At 43.3% G+C, this 17,770-nt stretch overlaps 2 protein-coding genes across 3 annotated transcripts in view; both read left to right on the top strand.

The window, feature by feature from the left end:
- The first annotated feature begins 2 nt into the window (after nucleotides 1-2).
- FDXACB1 (ferredoxin-fold anticodon binding domain containing 1) lies at nucleotides 3-5,045 on the top strand. Its single transcript, XM_061440267.1, has 5 exons — nucleotides 3-257; nucleotides 732-888; nucleotides 1,739-1,942; nucleotides 2,093-2,251; nucleotides 3,463-5,045. The coding sequence occupies exons 1-5, from the start codon at nucleotides 86-88 to the stop codon at nucleotides 4,643-4,645; spliced, it is 1,875 nt and encodes a 624-aa protein (XP_061296251.1). The 5' UTR covers nucleotides 3-85; the 3' UTR covers nucleotides 4,646-5,045.
- Nucleotides 5,046-9,061: 4,016 nt separating this feature from the next.
- The window catches only part of ALG9 (ALG9 alpha-1,2-mannosyltransferase), a 113,209-nt gene continuing 104,500 nt past the window's right edge, over nucleotides 9,062-17,770 (top strand). The window contains exons 1-3 of one of the 2 annotated variants that reach the window (XM_061440268.1): nucleotides 9,062-9,287; nucleotides 10,288-10,426; nucleotides 11,416-11,550. In XM_061440268.1, coding sequence (XP_061296252.1) covers nucleotides 9,157-9,287; nucleotides 10,288-10,426; nucleotides 11,416-11,550 — 405 coding nt within the window. In that variant the 5' untranslated portion in view covers nucleotides 9,062-9,156. Of the gene's footprint in view, nucleotides 9,292-10,287; nucleotides 10,427-11,415; nucleotides 11,551-17,770 lie in introns of both variants that reach the window. The other variant, XM_061440269.1, reaches the window with a different exon arrangement.

Below are 17,770 nucleotides of genomic sequence, written 5' to 3'. Positions count from 1 at the left end.
GAGGTGGGGCCACAAGAGAATCGCGAAGGAAGTGACGTAAAAAAAGAGCGCCTCGGAGAACTTGAGACTGGAGCACGTGGGGGCCATGGCCCCGCGGCGCCTCCTGTTGGTTGGAGAGGGGAATTTCTCTTTTGCCGTAGCTCTGAGTGAGACCCTGGATCCAAACACGAGTCTAACCGCCACCTGTCCCCAGCTCTCAGCGGACCTGGCCCGGGATCTGGTGGTCCGAGAGAACCTACGGCGCCTGCGCGAGCGAGGTAGCGAAGCCCAGCCCTCCACGAAGCCCCGCCCAGCTGTGGCGCCCCCCCACTAAGTGGAAAGGGTGGGAATAGAGGGGATTCAGGGAACTTGACCGTTGCTCTAGGTCTTCCCCGGGGCTTCCCAGGTGGCTCTAGTGGTAAAGAACCCGCCTGCCAATGCGAGTCTTAAGAGATACGTGTTCGATCCTTGCGTGGGGAAGATACCCTGGAGAAGGGCATGGCACCCCACTCACAGTATCCTTGCCTGGAGAATCACATGGACAGAGGACCCTGGCCGGCTACAGTCCATAGGGTCTCAAAGAGTCTGACTGGACCAAAGCGACTTGGCACACACGCACTTCATCTTCCCATGGACATTTACAGACAGCCTGCTGTGTGCCTGGACCTGGGCTGTTTTGCACCTCGTGTTAGGGAGGGTTTTTCTCTTGTTCCATGGCTTTATCACATCCTCCTGTCTATATTTCATGCCAGGTAACGAGGTACGCTTCGGTGTGGACTGCACCCACCTGGCAGATGCCTTTGAACCGCAAGACAGAGAATTTGATCGAATTTATTTTAACTTTCCGCACTGTGGGCGCAAAGCTGGAGTAGCTAAGAACAGGGAACTGCTTGCCAAGTTTTTCCGGAGGTGAGGAGAGCTGAGCACTCACAAGTGAAATGTTTAAGATGTACATTGCATAGTTCCTGCACTCAGACATGTTAGTTTGGGAAATAGGACATACAAGAGAACGTGTTGCTCCAAAGGAACCCACAGTCTAGTTGGAGAGGCAGACATTTAACCCTAAATGCTAAGTACAAGTGCAAACATGTACTGTTGGGCCAGAAAAGGGAGAATCACCTATTTTTGATAATGCAAAATGATAGTAGCCAGTATAAACTAATTTAGGAGCCAAACTATCTGCGTTCAAATCCCCACCCACCACTTAATAGCTTTGTGGTTTTTGTGATTGTTTACTTGATCCTTACTTGCTTTTGCTTCTTCATCCATAAACTGAAGATATTAACATAACTACCTCATAAAATTATTGTGAACTTAAAACAGTGCTTTATACTATTATACCAAAACATGAAGCATAGTTATCATGAAACTTTGCACAGAGGCAGTATTTTAAGTTAGTATTTGAAGTACAAGTAAAATTTTAACAAGCAGGAGGGGAGTGAATTCTAAATGGGAAAGAACAGCCTGATCACTGAATCACATATAGGAATTTTATAGACATTGACTTTTCAATGAAATATACGTGAACAATAGAAATGTGAAGCTGGATAACTTTCTGGTCAGCCACTAATATTAGTTACAAGTTGAGCATTGAATTTAAATTCTTATTTCCAGCTCCTTTTTTTGCATGTTTGAAGTCTTAATAGATCTTTGCAAATAGATATGATTGGGTTTTAATTATCTCACAGACGAACCATGTATATACAGCTAATTCCTACTTGTTTCTGGTAAATGATTGGTGTTTCCTTATCCCCGTTAGCTGTGCAGATGTTCTTGCAGAAGACGGAGAAGTCCACGTGGCATTGTGTAGAGGACAAGGTGGGACTCCTGCTGATAAGCCAATGAGAGAATGGCACAACAGTTGGCAAGTGGTTGCTATGGCCGCTCTGGGGGGATTCATTTTAAGTGATGTACATCCCTTCAACTGTAAGGCTTTGCCAGGCTACAAGTGCACTGGATATAGGTAGGTAATAACAGATCTAAGCTTTTTCCATCTCTCTCACTAATGATAAAAAATCCCATTGACACTTTTTCTTGCTAATTTCTTGATTCAGCCTTTAGGAATAATTGCTTTCTTTAATAGTGACAGACTTAATAACTGCTATTTTGCCAGGAGTCAAGATAAGTCCTTTCATATAGAAGGTGCCTTGAACCATATCTTCACCCGGAGCTTACCTTTTGAAAGTTTGCAACCAAGAATCTCCAGGATCAAACTGGGTGACCAGTGGTTTTCTTTTCTGGAACCAGAAGTACTTGTAGGAAAACTGAACAGGTAATCTGATTTTACCAGAAACTTCTTCTGTCTCTAGTTGTATCCTGATTGACTTAATAATCAGGCAGTCATACATTGAAAGGATGCTACATTAATTGTTAATGATGTTGTGCTGTGAATACTTATAAGTATGGCCCACACAGTCTCTTTATAATTAAAAATTTTCATATTATCTGCAAATATCTAATGATATCACTTATATGTGAAATCTAAATAAAGGGGGTACAAAACAGAAATAGTTACAGATGTAGAAGACAAACTTATGGTTACAAAGGATCTGCTGCTAAGTCACTTCAATCATGTCCAACCCTGTGCGACCCCACAGATGGCAGCCCACCAGGCTCCCCCATCCCTGGGATTCTCCAGGCAAGAATACTGGAGTGGGTTGCCATTTCCTTCTCCAATGCATGAAAGTGAAAAGTGAAAGGGAAGTTGCTCAGTCGTGTCCGACTCTTAGCGACCCCGTGGACTGCAGCCTACCAGGCTCCTCTGTCCATGGGATTTTCCAGGCAGGAGTACTGGAGTGGGGTGCCAGTGCCTTCTCCGATGGTTACAAAGGGTCAGGGGGGTATAAACTTGGAGATTGGGACTGACTTACACATATTTCTATATATAAAATAGATAACTAATAAGGGCCTATTTTATAGCACAAGGAACTCTACTCAGTACTCTGTAATGGCCTATGTAGAAAAAGAATCTAAAATAGAGTGGATATATGGGACTTCCCAGATGGTGTTAGTGGTAAAGAATCCATCTGCTAATGCAGGAGATGCAAGAATCATGATTTCAATCCCTGGGTTGGGAAGATCCCCTGGAGTAGGAAATGGCAATTCATTCCAGTACTCTTGCCTGGAAAATCCCGTGGATAGAGGAGCCTGGTGGGCTACAGTCCATGGGGCTGCAAAGAGTCAAGACACAACGGAGCACAGCACAGCCTATGTATATGTATAACTGATTTGTACATGTGAAACTAAAAGCAATATTTTAAATCAACTATACTCCAGTAAATTTTTTTTTAAATTATCATATTTTCTGGTATATTATAGGCTGTCAGAATTCTGAAACACATGCCATCTCTCTTTATAGTAGATGGTTTCTTTGTTTCCTTTCTGGATCAACTTGATGATTCTTTTTATTAAGCTATTCTTTTTGATTCTAGCTACATTATCATTATTTATAATTTTAAAAGTTATTTTTGTGTGTTTAAACAGGGGCTTCCTAGAAGCACCTTCATGTCATCCTATCAAGACCATAAATGAGAAACTCATTGCTGAACTGGGGAAAGCTTTCCCTCTAAAAAGGCTGAAGTGTTCTTCCCCTTTGCTGCTACAAGGAGATGCCAGTGTTCTCACATCCCACAACCCTGACATCCTATCAACTGCCTTTTGGGTTAGTCTCCATGAAGATAACTCAAATTTTGAGTCCCTGACTAGTGGGATAACACAAGACATGGAGGACTTTCTAGTGTCATTTTCAGAACTCAGCCTTCCCAAGAGCGCTAGAAGAGACAGTAAGGAAGAAGCCCATGAAGGAATGTATGGCCAGGCCAAGGTCTGCCTTAGACCTTCTCTTCTGGTTCACATCCAGGCTGTAATCCAAGCACCAGACTTTCTCCCTGGTTCTCTGCACATCCTCAGTGGACCTGTCTTTCAGAGGTGCTGCATCTCACCTTTCACAATGCCAGCATTTCATGAGACTTTGTATATCCTTGGATTTAATAAAAATCTGAAGGACAGCTGTCTTCAGTCACTACTGGATCATCTGAAGGGCATTCTAGACAACCTTCTGACCCAGACATGGCTGGAGGGCTCTGAGCGGAGCAGTTCAGTGGAATTTGTCTTTCAACCAACTGGGGAAAGATATATGATTACTGTGAAGTCTCAAAATTTTGGCCCGGATTGCGTTAAGGACCTGATTATTGGGTCTGTTACCACATCTGCTACAAGCGTGATACACAAAGACCAGTGTTTTGTGTGTGTGTGTATGAACTTGGACCTCTTAGCCATGCTTGTCTGGGATATCTCTGATTGGAGGATGCTGTGGACCTCTGATAGTCGTTTCTTGAAGAATTTTGCCCCTGGAAAAATAGAACCCTTTAAAAGCTATTCCCTATATCCTCCATACTATGTGCATGATATTAGTTTTTGGTTAGATGAAAAGAAAAGATTTGATGAAGTCGAGTTTCACACTCTGGCCCGAGTAGTGTCCCAGGACACAGTTATATCCATACAATTCCTGGGTCGTTTTCAGCATCCAAAGACCGAACAGGTCAGCCTCTGCTATAGACTGACCTACCAGACCTGTGACAAGGCCCTGACCCAGCAACAGGTAGCATCAATGCAGTCCCAGCTTAGGAAAGAGATTCAACAACGACTCCATGTGACACCTCGGTAGTTTAGTAAACTCATCTCTCCATAGTGATCCTTGTGGGTGTGGGTGGAAAAAGACCAGTTTGTAAACTGTTGTACTTTCTGGACTTTTTGTTTGTCTTGTAAAAATCTTCTACTTTGTAAAAGATTGGTTAATTGAGGGGCTTCCCTGGTGGTCCAGTGGTTAAGAATCCACCTCACAGTGCAGAGGACAAGGGTTTGATCCCTGGTCGGAGAACTAAGATCCCACATAACTCAGAGCAACTAAGCCCTCACGCTGCAGCTACTGAGCTCTCACTTCAGAGCCTGTGTGCCACAACTAGAGAGTCTGAGCACTACAAAGAAAGATCCTGCGTGACATAGTGAAGATCCTGAGTGCTGCAACTAAGACCTGATGCGGCCAAATAAAATTTTAAAAATTTAAATATTGGTTGTTTGGCTCAAAAGACACCTGTGGCTCAGTCACTGAGACTATAATGTGATTGGTGACCTTCAGAGGTGTGCAATACTTTGATCATGAGTAATGACAGGGAAACAAAAAAACAGCATCTTAAACACTAGATGCTATCATTCTGAAGAGGCAGTAAAACTTGAGTGTCTCCTCAAATATAAATATATTTTATGCAATGTCAATTCCTCTTCCTTAACTCTACCATATCATCTCTCTAAATCAATTGAGAGTGGTTTTTAAAGTTCAGTTCAGTTTAGTTCAGTCGCTCAGTCGTGTCTGACTCTTCGAGACCCCATGTATCGCAGCATGCCAGGCCTCCCTGTCCATCACCAACTCCCAGAGTTCACTCAGACTCACGTACATCGAGTCAGTGATGCCATCCAGCCTTCTCATCCTCTGTCGTCCCCTTCTCCTCCTGCCCCCAATCCCTCCCAGCATCAGAGTCTTTTCCAATGAGTCAACTCTTCGCATGAGGTGGCCAAAGTACTGGAGTTTCAGCTTTAGCATCATTCCCTCCAAAGAAATCCCAGGGCTGATCTCCTTCAGAATGGACTGTTTTGGATCTCCTTGCAGTCCAAGGGACTCTCAAGAGTCTTCTCCAACACCACAGTTCAAAAGCATCAATTCTTCGGTGCTCAGTCTTCCTCACAGTCCAACTCTCACATCCATACATGACCACAGGAAAAACTATAGCCTAGTCAAGGCTGACCTTTGTTGGCAAAGTAATGTCTCTGCTTTTGAATATGCTATCTAGGTTGGTCATAACTTTCCTTCCAAGGAGTAAGCGTCTTTTAATTTCATGTCTGCAGTCACCATCTGCAGTGATTTTGGAGCCCAAAAAATAAAGTCTGACACTGTTTCCACTGTTTCCCCATCTATTTCCCATGAAGTGATGGGACCAGATGCCATGATCTTTGTTTTAAAATTAGACCATTTATTAGCTTGGTTAAGTTGCAAGTGCTTCATATTATTTTTGGTATCATCATCATGTTTATTCTCTGGTTGACTGCTGTTAAAGTCATGGAACTGAATAGGTGTCAGATTTAGAGTTCACATTTGGGTCTGTCTGACTCTAAAGCCCATGTTCTTTCTGCCACTTTCTGTTACTTTTCTTTCCTTGGATTTCAACAATAATCTCTCAACTGTGATTAACTCTAAACTTTGCTCCCCTCGATTTTGGGGCTTTCTGTTGTATCTCTAAAGAACATTTGGAGATTGGCCCAGCCCAGGACTCTGCAGAATGGGGTGCCCTAATGTGAATTAATGTATGTTCCTGTTAATACCTAGGCTCTGCTGATTAGAATTATAGTGTAAACTCTGTGAAGGAAATAACTGTCTTACTTATTCTTTTTTTTTAATTTCTGTTTTTATTTTTTGTAACTGAAGTATGATTGATTTCAAATGTCATTTATTCTTGTATTTGGACAAGAGCATGTGGAAAGGCAAGAACTGAAAGAAACAAATTAGTGTATTATAATGCAAACAAAATATGATGGTGACCTGGACCTGGGTGGTAAAAAGCAGTTGGACTGGGAAATAATTCAAAGGACTTACTGATAAATACATGTGCACACACAAATATTTTGGAGTTAGAGAAATAAAGGAATCAAACAGAATCCCTAGTTTTTTGATCCCAGCAACTAGGAGAATAGAAGTATCTTTAATTGGAGTAGGAAAACTGGCATGGGAGTAAGTTTAGGTAGTGAATCAAGGGATCTCTTAAGGACACATGTATTGCTTGGCTCTCCACATAGACTTTGGGCTTCCCTAGTGGCTCAGAGGTTAAAGCGTCTGCCTGCAATGTGGGAGACCTGGGTTCGATCCCTGGGTTGGGAAGATTCCCTGGAGAAGGCAATGGCAACCCACTCCAGTATTCTTGCCTGGAGAATCCCATGGATGGAGGAGCCTGGTGGGCTACAGCCCACGGGGTTGCAAAGAGTCGGACACGACTGAACGACTTCACTTCACTTCACTTCCACATAGACTTTAAGCTAATTGAGGGCAGAGGTGGTTCAATGGTAAAGAATCCATCTGCCAATGCAGGAGACGACAGAGACGGGTTTGATCTCTGGGTTGGGAAGATACCCTGCAGAAGTAAGTGGCAACCCACTCCAGTATTCTTGCCTGGGAAATCCCAAGGACAGAGGAGCCTGGTAGACTACAGTTCATAGGGTCACAAAGAGTCGGATATGACTTAGTGACTGAGCATGTGACTTAACAGTTTTCTTCCAACCCCAATAGTGCTTAGTAAGCATGAAACCAAGCATGACCCTGCAGGGTCTTCCTGGGGTGAGATCCCCCCAACCTCTTCCATACCTGCCGCCTCTTGTTTGTAGAAAAGCATTAGCCTCCTAGGCCTTCCCTGAGTTCCAAAGGTTTATTTTTTTTGTTTGTTTTGGCCACACAGCAGGTGGGTTCTTAATTCCTGAGACCAAGGGTAGAACCCACGCCCCTTGCAGTTGAAGTGCAGAGTCTTCCCCACTGGACCGCCAGGGAAGTCCAACAAAGAGCAGATTTGATGCAATGAGAAATGAGAATATGCAGAAACAAATCAGTCATGCGAGATAATAATAGTTTAGCTTTCAAAAAAAAAAAACAAACTCTAGTTCTGTCTCAAGGGCTATAGATAATATTTTGAGTCATATCCTTGTGCGTTTTATTGATTCTAAACCCCCACCAGATGGAAGAAGTTAATTGCATGTTGATCACCAGGACATAGACCCCAGGAGGTTATTGAGGCTGACTCCTGAAGTACCACCCTGTTAACGTCATCACCGACCAATCAAGGATGTCCATGAGCTGATGATGAACATCTCAACTGTTTCTCTCACCTTGCCTTTAAAACACCTCCCTTGAAAGGCTTGGGGTAGTTTAGGTGTTTTGAGCATGAGCTGCCCATTCTCCTTGTAATAAACACTGTACTTTGTTTCAACAAAGCCCAATGTTGGTACATTGACTTTTCTGTGCAGGTGGGCAGACCCACGTTTGATTTGGCATCACTTGGATGAGGAATCATTGGAGAAGGAAATGGCAACCCACTCCAGTGTTCTTGCCTGGAGAATCCCAGGGATGGCGGAGCCTGATGGGCTGCCGTCTATGGGGTCGCACAGAGTCGGACATGACTGAAGCGACTTAGCAGCAGCAGCAGCAGCAGCATAGAGCTCCACAGGGCAGGACAGAGTTCTGCGACTGGGGGAGCAGGCAGAGTGTCAGGAACAGATGCATGACCCCTGAGTCACTGGTGTGGTATCATCAAGGTGCCTGTGGAGGAATGTATGAAATCAAGAGCTTTTTCCTGGTCTCCTGGTTGGAAGAACACAGGCTTTGTAGTAAGACCTGGGGTGGAATATGGCTCTACCACTTCTTTAGCTATGCAACCTTGGGCCTCCGTTTCCTTTTTGGTAAAATAAAGTAGTTGTATTAAATTTTAAAAGGATGATTTCATCCTGTATGGTAAGCACAGTAAATGCTTACCATAATGTTGTAGTAGCAATGGCAATGACTGACATCTTGTTGAATTTGCTGCACAGAATTTCTTTAGCTTTTCACTTTTCTTCCAATTCTGTATTCTGCCATTAGGGCTTTGTCTCTCTGAAGCAGTTAATTCGCTACAGGCTGTCCCTATTACTTGACAAAATACAGAGGACAAGATGTCAGTGATCTGAAAAGAATTTTCTCTTTGATATATAGCTGTGCTATGATTTGTTTTGTGTGTGTGCTATGATTTTTAACTGAGTACCCATGTATTCCACGTGGAGTTGTTTTAATCACTTTCTATTTGTGCTTTCTTTTAAACGGATGCTGAGGGACAGTATATGTAGGAGAGTGAAGAATGCTAAGTGAAGGAAGAGAGAATTAGGGAGAGGGAGGCATGCCCAGAGTTACAAGTTATGTGGAAGGTATAACTATAGCATCTCTTAACCCGGATTTGCCCCCAGTTGGTCCAGGAACACTGTAGTTTAGTCGTTTCTGCGCATGTCGAGGTCTTTTGTCCCTCGGCGGACACCGTTGCCAGCCCCGGCAATGTCTCCGCGCTCGTTGCTTTCGTAGGGTGCGGAGTTCTACCTTTTTTTCCCACGCTTGCCATGGCGAGCCGAGGGGCCCGGCAGCGCCTGAAGGGAAGCGGGGGCAGCGGCGGGGACACGGCCTCGGCCGCAGACAAGCTGCGGGAGCTGCTGTGCAGCCGGGAGGCGGGCAGCGCGGAGCCGCGGCCCGAGTAGGTGTGCGGGCGCGGCGGGGGCGTGGCCGGGCGGAGCGGAGCTGCCGCGGGCAGGGTCTCGCCCGCGCGGTACGGGAGGGTCCGCGGTCTCTTCACCCCGCGCCTTCTGCGGGCCGGGTGCACGCTGGGGCTCAGATGAGACCCCTCCTCCAGAGCTTAGATGAGGCCGCCCCCCAGGGCTTAGATGAGACCCACCCCCCCGCCCTGTCCCCCAGCTCGGGCCCTTGCTGCTAGTGGAGAAACCTGGAGTGCAGGTCTGTGCGGCTTCCGCCCCAGGCCCAGGATTAGTTGGAGAGAGCAAAGAGCACCTTGTATGGCTGTCCCTCACAGCTTCAGTCCCCCCAGGGTCTCGGCCCTTTACTCTTCTGTGTGGGGCCCAGCACTCTCCACACCAGTAGCCTCCTCTCTGTCCAAACTGGGGGGCTACAGGTTAAGACTGCGCCAGGGAGCTGTCAGCGAATGGAATTGGAGGACGCGGTGATGTCCTTTGCACATAGTAGCCTCTGGGCATTTGAACAGACCGGGAAATGAATAAAAGCCGTGGAAAGTAATGACCTTGTTAGGAAAAGAAAGGGGAGAAGGAAATGGCAACCCACTCCTGTATTTTTGCCTGGAGAGTCCCGTGGACAGGGGAGCCTGGTGGACTACTGTCCATAGGGTCGCTCAGAGTTGGACACGACTGAAGCGACTTAGCAGCAGCAGCAGGAAAAGAAAAAAAAAAAAAAAGAACGAAAGCTTGTGGCCTTCAACTGAACAATTTGTTGGTTTGGGATAAGCAGAGTGTCACAGATGCCAAAGAAGAAGTGGACGTAATGACTAACGTTGATTAAGGTCTTAATTCGTTCTTCACTTATTCTACGCAGAACAATTAACGGTTCACCCTTTTAGGTGACTAACTCAAGTGCTTTGGTGTCTCTTGCCGTGTTGTCCTTTTTGTCTAGTTTTAGTTCTTCTAGTTAGCATGTCCTTCCTATCACATACTTGTGTTTCTGAGCAGGTTATCTGGGAACAAAGCCGGACAAGTCTGGGCACCTGAAGGATCTACTGCTTTCAAGTGTTTGCTCTCAGCAAGATTATGTGCTGCCCTGCTGAGCAACATCTCGGACTGTGACGAAACATTCAACTACTGGGAACCAGTACGTGATTTCTCTAGTTTTCTCTTTTTGTTCTCAATTTCACTGCTTGGGTCCTTGTTATTAATCAAGATACAAATGATACACAATGTTGAGTTCAGTCAGTCGGTCGTGTCGGACTCTTTGCACCCCCATGAACTGCAGCACGCCAGGCCTCCCTGTCCATCACCAACTCCTGGAGTTCACCCAAACCCATGTCCATCAAGTCGGTGATGCCATCCAACCATCTCATCCTCCTGACTACTAGTAAAATGACTTTATTTTCACTTCTGTATTCTAAACTGATGATTTACCTACTATTGAAGGATATAGGAATTTGGCAGTTACACAAAACAGTATAATTTGTAATTTTCTTAAAACATTTTAAAAATCAAAATAATACTTTGAGGTAGTTTAAAAATATTAAGTGCAAAAGAAAAGCAGTAACTCTATTTTCTACATCTTGTGTATAAACACCTGTCCCCAGAGGCAACGACTTTCTTTAAATTTTTTGGCTTTTTTTTTTTTTTTTTACTGATGTTTACTAAAATAAACAATGTTACTGCATACTATGCTTATATTGCTGTTTCTTGATTTATACATTTATAAGTCTGTTGGACACTCTTTTATAGGAAATTCAGAGGTGAAATTTTCTGATCACATTTTGCATAAAAAAATAAATGCTTAGTGTAGGTAGTTTTAGTAAAATATAAGATATTGAGCTTTCCTGTTTTGTCTAAAGAGTATTTTTTTTAAAAAAATAAGTAGAGGATAAAATCTGAGCTTTCAATGTTGGCCAAACGATAGTCTTACAAGATTTATAGTATCTTAATATATCAGTATTGGGTCATTTTGATTCTTATCCATCCATTAGTTGCAAATCTTGTTGACAATTTCAGCATTTTTGTGTACCTTTGTCTACTTAATATTTTTGCTTAGAAACTTTACCTGCAACCTCTTAACAAGAAGTTTTGGCCAATATAACCCTGAATCCATTCATTTTGTACTTTCAGACACACTACCTCATCTATGGGAAGGGGTTTCAGACTTGGGAATATTCTCCAGCTTATGCCATTCGCTCGTATGCTTACCTGTTGCTTCATGCCTGGCCAGCTGCATTTCATGCGAGAATTTTACAAACGAATAAGGTAAGAGCAGGCCAACTTGGAAGCAATCACAACTGATGAAGAGGTGGGTGAGTCTCTGGAACAGTTTTGTGAAAAAGACAAAATGTATTGGTTGTTAAGACAGGACTTTTTTTTGAAGAAGAATCATTTATTCATTATTCAACAAATATTAATGGAGCAACTTGTATTTGGTAGATGGTTTGTTAAGTGCTGTGAGTTTAACAGTGATCAATCCCCTCCCTCATGAAATCCAGTGAGGAAGACGAACATGGAACAAGTAATTATAAATGCAGTGGGTCTTGGAGGAAAAGTACAATGTGTGATAGGTTAGCGTATTAGGAGAGCTTAGTGTAAATAAAATACTGAAGGATAATTAGGAGTTAACCGAGACCTAACCTGATTACCTTTCAGAAATTTGACTGTGATGTGTCTTTAGTGTGGATTTCTTTGGGTTTATCCTGTTCGGAGTTTATTCAACTTCTTCAATTTTTAGGCTTATGTGTTTTTCAAATTTGGGAAGATTTTGACTGTTACTATTATTTTTTTTAGTAGTTTTTCAATCCTGTCATGTTTCTCCTCTGCTGAGACTCCAATGATGTGGATGTTAGGTCTTTTATTATAGTCTCATGGGTCCCTGAAGCTCTCTCCATTTTTTTTTTTTTTTCCAGTCTGTTTTCTCTGTGTTCAGATTGAACAATTTCTATCTTAGGTTTTCCAGTTCACCAACACTTTCTTCTGTCCCCTCCATTCTGCTATTGAGTCTATCCATTGAGCTTTTATTTTGATTATTGGATTTTATCAGTTCTTAAATTTCAATTTGATTTTTCTTTTTATCTTCTGCTTATTTACTGAGACTCTATTGTTTCATTTGTTCCCAGTATGTTTTTAATTGCTTGTTGAAGTATTTTTACAATGGCTCCTCTAAAACTTTGTCAGATAATTCTAATATCTCATCTTGTTTTAGGTATCTGTCGATTGACTTTTTCCCTTCAGGTTGAGATTTTCCTGTTTGACAAACAATATTTAGTTGAAACTTGGACATTTTGGGTATTACAGTATGAGATTCTGGATCTTATTCATGGGCCCAGCAAGCTTCCTCTGCACTATTCTGCTTTTCTTATTTAAGCCTCTCTTTTAGCTGGCTTCTTTTTATACCACTACAGCAAGAAAAAGGAGAGGGTTCTCCAACTGTTACTGCCAATTAGGGCTTGAGGTTTGCATTCCCCACTGGTCCTCCACGGATACCACCCAAGTGGTCAGGGTGGATATGCCTCATTACTGCTAGGTTTGAGGGAAGCAGAGTCCAAGATCTCCAAGTGGTCTTCACTGACACTGTGCCGGGAGAGGGAGCTCCTTACCACTGTCAAGGAGTCCTTGTCTCCTACCTGACCTTTGATGGTGGAAGTGGAGCCACATTATTTTCTGGGGTGCTTGGCTGGATTAGAGTGGTTATTGTCTAAAAGTTTCTTTCTTGCTGGGCTACCCCTTTCTTGGTCTTATGGCTAGATAGAGCAGGCCTTGATTGTTGTTTTTATGTCTGTGTACATTGGCATTTCTAGTTTACAACTTCTTTAGTTCCAAGCCTGGAACATAGCAGACCAGAGGAAAACCCAGGGAACTTACCACCATGTTGTTCCTCAGGTCCAAAGACCCTAGCCAATAGGTCTGATGCTTGGAGGAGAGCGTGAGTGGTGGAGTGGATTAGATGAGACTGAGAGGAAGAGGCCAGGCTTTAGGCAATTAGACTTTCTTTTTTTTCAAGTGTATTATGAAACCATCAAAAGTTTTTGACAGAGGAGAGACATGATTGCATTTCCTTTTTAAAATAATCGGAAAGGTAGCATCTGTAGAAGGTGATAGAACTCTATTCCTCTGTCCCTAACTAGTATCAAATTTCTGATTTTTTTTTAACTTATTTGTCAAAGGAAAGATATACAGGAAGAGAGACTTAGTAACAAAATAACAATGCATGTGTGCGTGCATCCTCAGTCGATTCAGTTGTGTCTGATTCTTTGCAGCCCTATGGACTGTAGCCCACCAAGCTCCTCTGTCCATGGGATTCTCCAGGTAGAGTACTGGAGTGGGATACCATGCCCTCCTCCAGGGAATCTTCACAGCCAGGGGATCAAACCCACGTTTCTTGCTCTCCTGCATTGCAGGCAGATTCTTTACCCGCTGAGCCACCTGGGAAACCCCAGAGAGAAATAACAATATGCAGAGCTTAAAATTTCCATTTCCACTTGGATTTCCACTATCACTTCAAATTGTAGCTTCTAGAGTCCCAACTGCAGCATCATAATTCAGAGTAGTAAAGGGTAGATTGTTGCTGAAAGACAGTTTAGTTCAGTTCAGTTCAGTTCAGTAGTTCAGTTGTGTCTGACTCTTTGCAACCCCATGTACTGCAGCATGCCAGGCCTCCCTGTCCATCACCCAACTCCTGGAGTTTACTCAAACTCATGTCCATTGAGTCGATGATGCCATCCAACCATCTCATCCTCTGTCATCCCCTTCTCCCGCCTTCGATCTTTTCCAGCATCAGGGTCTTTTCAAATGAGTCAGCTCTTCGCATCAGGTGGCCAAAGTATTGGAGTTTCAGCTTCAGCATCAGTCCTTCCAATGAATATTCAGGACTGATTTCCTTTAGAATGCACTGGTTGGATCTCCTTGCTTTGCACGGGACTCTCAAGGGTCTTCTCCAACACCACAGTTCAAAAGCATCAATTCTTCGGCGCTCAGCTTTCTTTATAGTCCAACTCTCACATCCATACATGACTACTGGAAAAACCATAGCCTTGACTAGATGGACCTTTGTTGACAAAGTGATGTCCCTGGTTTTTAATAAGCTGTCTAGGTTGGTCATAACTTTTCTTCCAAGGAGCAATCGTCTTTTAATGTTATGGCTGCAGTCACCATCTGCAGTGATTTTGGAGCCCCCCAAAATAAAGTCTGTCACTATTTCTACTGTTTCCCCATCTATTTCCCATGAAATGATGGGACCAGATGCCATGATCTTAGTTTTCTGAATGTTGAGTTTTAAGCCAACTTTTTCACTCTTCTCTTTCATTTTCATCAAGAGGCTCTTTAGTTCTTCTTCCCTTTCTGCCGTAAGGGTGGTGTCATCTGCATATCTGAGGTTACTGATGTTTCTCCCTGCAATCTTGATTCCACCTTGTACTTCATCCAGCCCAGCATTTCTCATGATGTACTCTGCATATAAGTTAAATAAGCAGGGTGACAATATACAGGCTTGATATACTCCTTTTCCAATTTGGAACCAGTCTGTTGTTCCATGTCCAGTTCTAACTGTTGATTCTTAACCTGCATACAGATTTCTCAGGAGGCAGGTCAGGTGGTCTCATATTCCCATCTCTTGAAGAATTTTCCACAGTTTGTTGTGATCCACAAGACAATATGGTAATAATTGGTACCCCTAGACTCCAGTGTTCTTGCCTGAAGAATCCCAGGGACGGGGGAGCCTGGTGGGCTGCCGTCTATGGGGTTGCACAGAGTCGGACACGACTGAAGTGACTTAGCAGCAGCAGTGACAGTTACCTTTACAATTTCTTACCACTCTAAAAAAGGACAGCTTTGTTTTGTCTCCTTACGGGTTGGAGTGTGAATTTCTCTGAACTGTACACTCAGGAATGGGATCCCATGCATATATCCATGGACTACATAATTTCATGGAGCAGTGCCATATTGCTCTCCAGAATGGATATTCAGCTTTTTACTCCCTGCAACAGTGTTTGGAGTTTCAGCTTCCTAACATCTCTTGAGCACTTGATATTTCTGACTCTCTAAGTGTGTGAGATAGTTCTCATTTTTTAAAATTAATTCTTATTGAAGTATAGTTGTTTTACAGTGCTGTTAGTTTCTGTGTACAACAAAGTGAATCAGCTGTGCGTGTGTGCATGCTAAGTTGCTTTAGTTGTGTCCAGCTCTTTGAGACCCTATAGACTGTAGCCCTCCAGGTTCTCTGTCCATGGGGATTCTCCAGGCATGAATACTGCAGTGAATTGCCATGCGCTACTCCAGGGGATCTTCCTGACCCACGGATCGAACTGGCTTCACTTATGCCTCCTGCATTGGCAGGTAGATTCTTTACCACTCTCACCACCTGGGAAGCCCTGACTCACCTATATGTATACATATGTTCCTCTTTTTAAGATTTCCTTCCCATTTAGCTCACTACAGAGCACTGACTTTCTTGTGCTATATAGTAGATTCTCGTTGCTGCTGCTGCTAAGTCACTTCAGTCGTGTCCGACTCTGTGCAACCCCATAGACGGCAGCCCACCAGGCTTCCCCATCCCTGGGATTCTCCAGGCAAGAACACTGGAGTGGATTGCCATTTCCTTCTCCAATGCATGAAAGTGAAAAGTGAAAGTGAAGTCGCTCAGTCGTATCGGACTCTTAGCGACCCCGTGGACTGCAGCCCACCAGGCTCCTCTGCCCATGGGATTTTCCAGGCAAGAGTACTGGAGTGGGGTGCCATTGCCTTCTCCAAGATTCTTGTTAGTTAGCTATTTTATACATAATAGTATATATGTGTCAATCCCATTCTCCCACCTCATCTGCCCCCCACCCCCTTCCCCCTTGGTATCCATAGAGAGATGCTCCTCATTTTAATTTATTTTTCTGACAAATAGTAAGACGGAGAATTTCTTCATATATTTACCAGTCATTTAGATTGGTTTTCCTGTGAATTACCTGTTTACATCCTTTTCCTGTTTTTCTTTTACTTATTTATTTATTTTCAGCGGTGGTGGGTCTTCATTGCTGTGCGGGCTTTTTTGTAGTTGCAGAGAGCTGGGGCTTCTCTGTAGGGGCAGTGCACAGGCCTCTCAATGCAGTGGCTTCTCTTGTTGCTGAGCACAGGCTCTAGGGCACGTGGGCCTCAGTAGCTGCGGCTCCCAGGCTCTACAGCCCAGGCTCAGTAGTTGTGGCACAGAGGCTGAGCTGCTCTGTGGCATGTGGAATCCTGGATCAGGAACTGAACCCGTATCTCCTTCTTTGGCAGGTGGATTCTTTACCACTGAGCCACCAGGGAAGCCCCTTTGGCTGTTTTTCAATTGAATTTTCTGATTTTCTCTTGTGATTTGTAGAAGTTCTCAATAGTAACCCCTTGTAGGTTTTAGGTACTGGAAATCCTTTCTCCTAGACTGTCACCTATACTAACTTTGTAGTCCTTTCTTTAGTTCTGATAGAGTCAAACCAATTAGTTTTTGACTTATGGTTGGATTTTGGGTCTTTCTAAAAGACATCCTTCACCACAGATCATAAAGATATTCTTATGTATTTTTTCATAGTAACTTTGTAATTTTCTCTTTCACATATAAGCATGCATGTTTAGTCATTCAGTTGTGTCTTGACTGTTTGCAACCCTACGGACTGTAGCCCGCCAGGCTCCTCCATCCATGGGGTTCTCCAGGCAAGAATACTGGAGTGGGTTGCCATTCCTTCTCCAGGGGATCTTCCCGACCCGAGGATTGAACTTGGGTCTCCTGCATTGCCGGCCTATTCTTTGTCATCTTAGCCACTAGGGAAACTCTCACATATAAGGCTTTACTCCATTCAGTTTTTTTTTAAATATATAAATTGTTGAAAGATCCAGCTTCATTTTTGGCTATATAGTGAAGTACATTTTCCAGAACCATCTGCTAATTCTTCTTTTTCCTTCTGATTTGTGATATTATTACCATCTCTGTTGTGCATCTCATTTGCATGTATGTTTCTGGCCTTTTGTTCTATGTCTCTGGTTAGTGTGTCAGAGAATACCATATTGTTTTTATTATTATGGCTTTGTAGTGTGGCTGATGAATTTTTCATTTTATCCATTTAAAAATTGTATTTTAAAAATAATTTTAGAATCAGTTTTCCTCTTCCCAAATTCTGGCAGGTTTTGCTTAGGGTCGCATTGAATTTACATATTAATATGAGAATCAGTGGATTTCCCTAATGGCTTGGACAGTAAAGAATCCGTCTGCAATGCAGGAGACCGGGTTCAATCCCTGGGTCAGGAAGATCCCTAGAGAAAGGAATGGCAGCCCACTCTAGTATTCTTGTTTGGAGAATTCCATGGAAAGAGGAGCCTGGCGAGCTACAGTCCATGAAGTCACAAAGAGTCAGACACGACTGAGTGGCTAAGCATGCATGCGTGACAGTATTTTTGCAGTGTTACATCATTCCATCCCTATTATATATAAATGATGTACTTATCATTTAGTCAGGTTTTTATGTGT

Source organism: Bos javanicus, chromosome 15, assembly GCF_032452875.1.
Source record: "Bos javanicus breed banteng chromosome 15, ARS-OSU_banteng_1.0, whole genome shotgun sequence".
Classification (NCBI taxonomy): domain Eukaryota; kingdom Metazoa; phylum Chordata; class Mammalia; order Artiodactyla; family Bovidae; genus Bos; species Bos javanicus.
The sequence above is the reverse complement of the archived record's forward strand: the minus strand, read 5'-3'. Positions and strand labels throughout refer to the sequence as shown.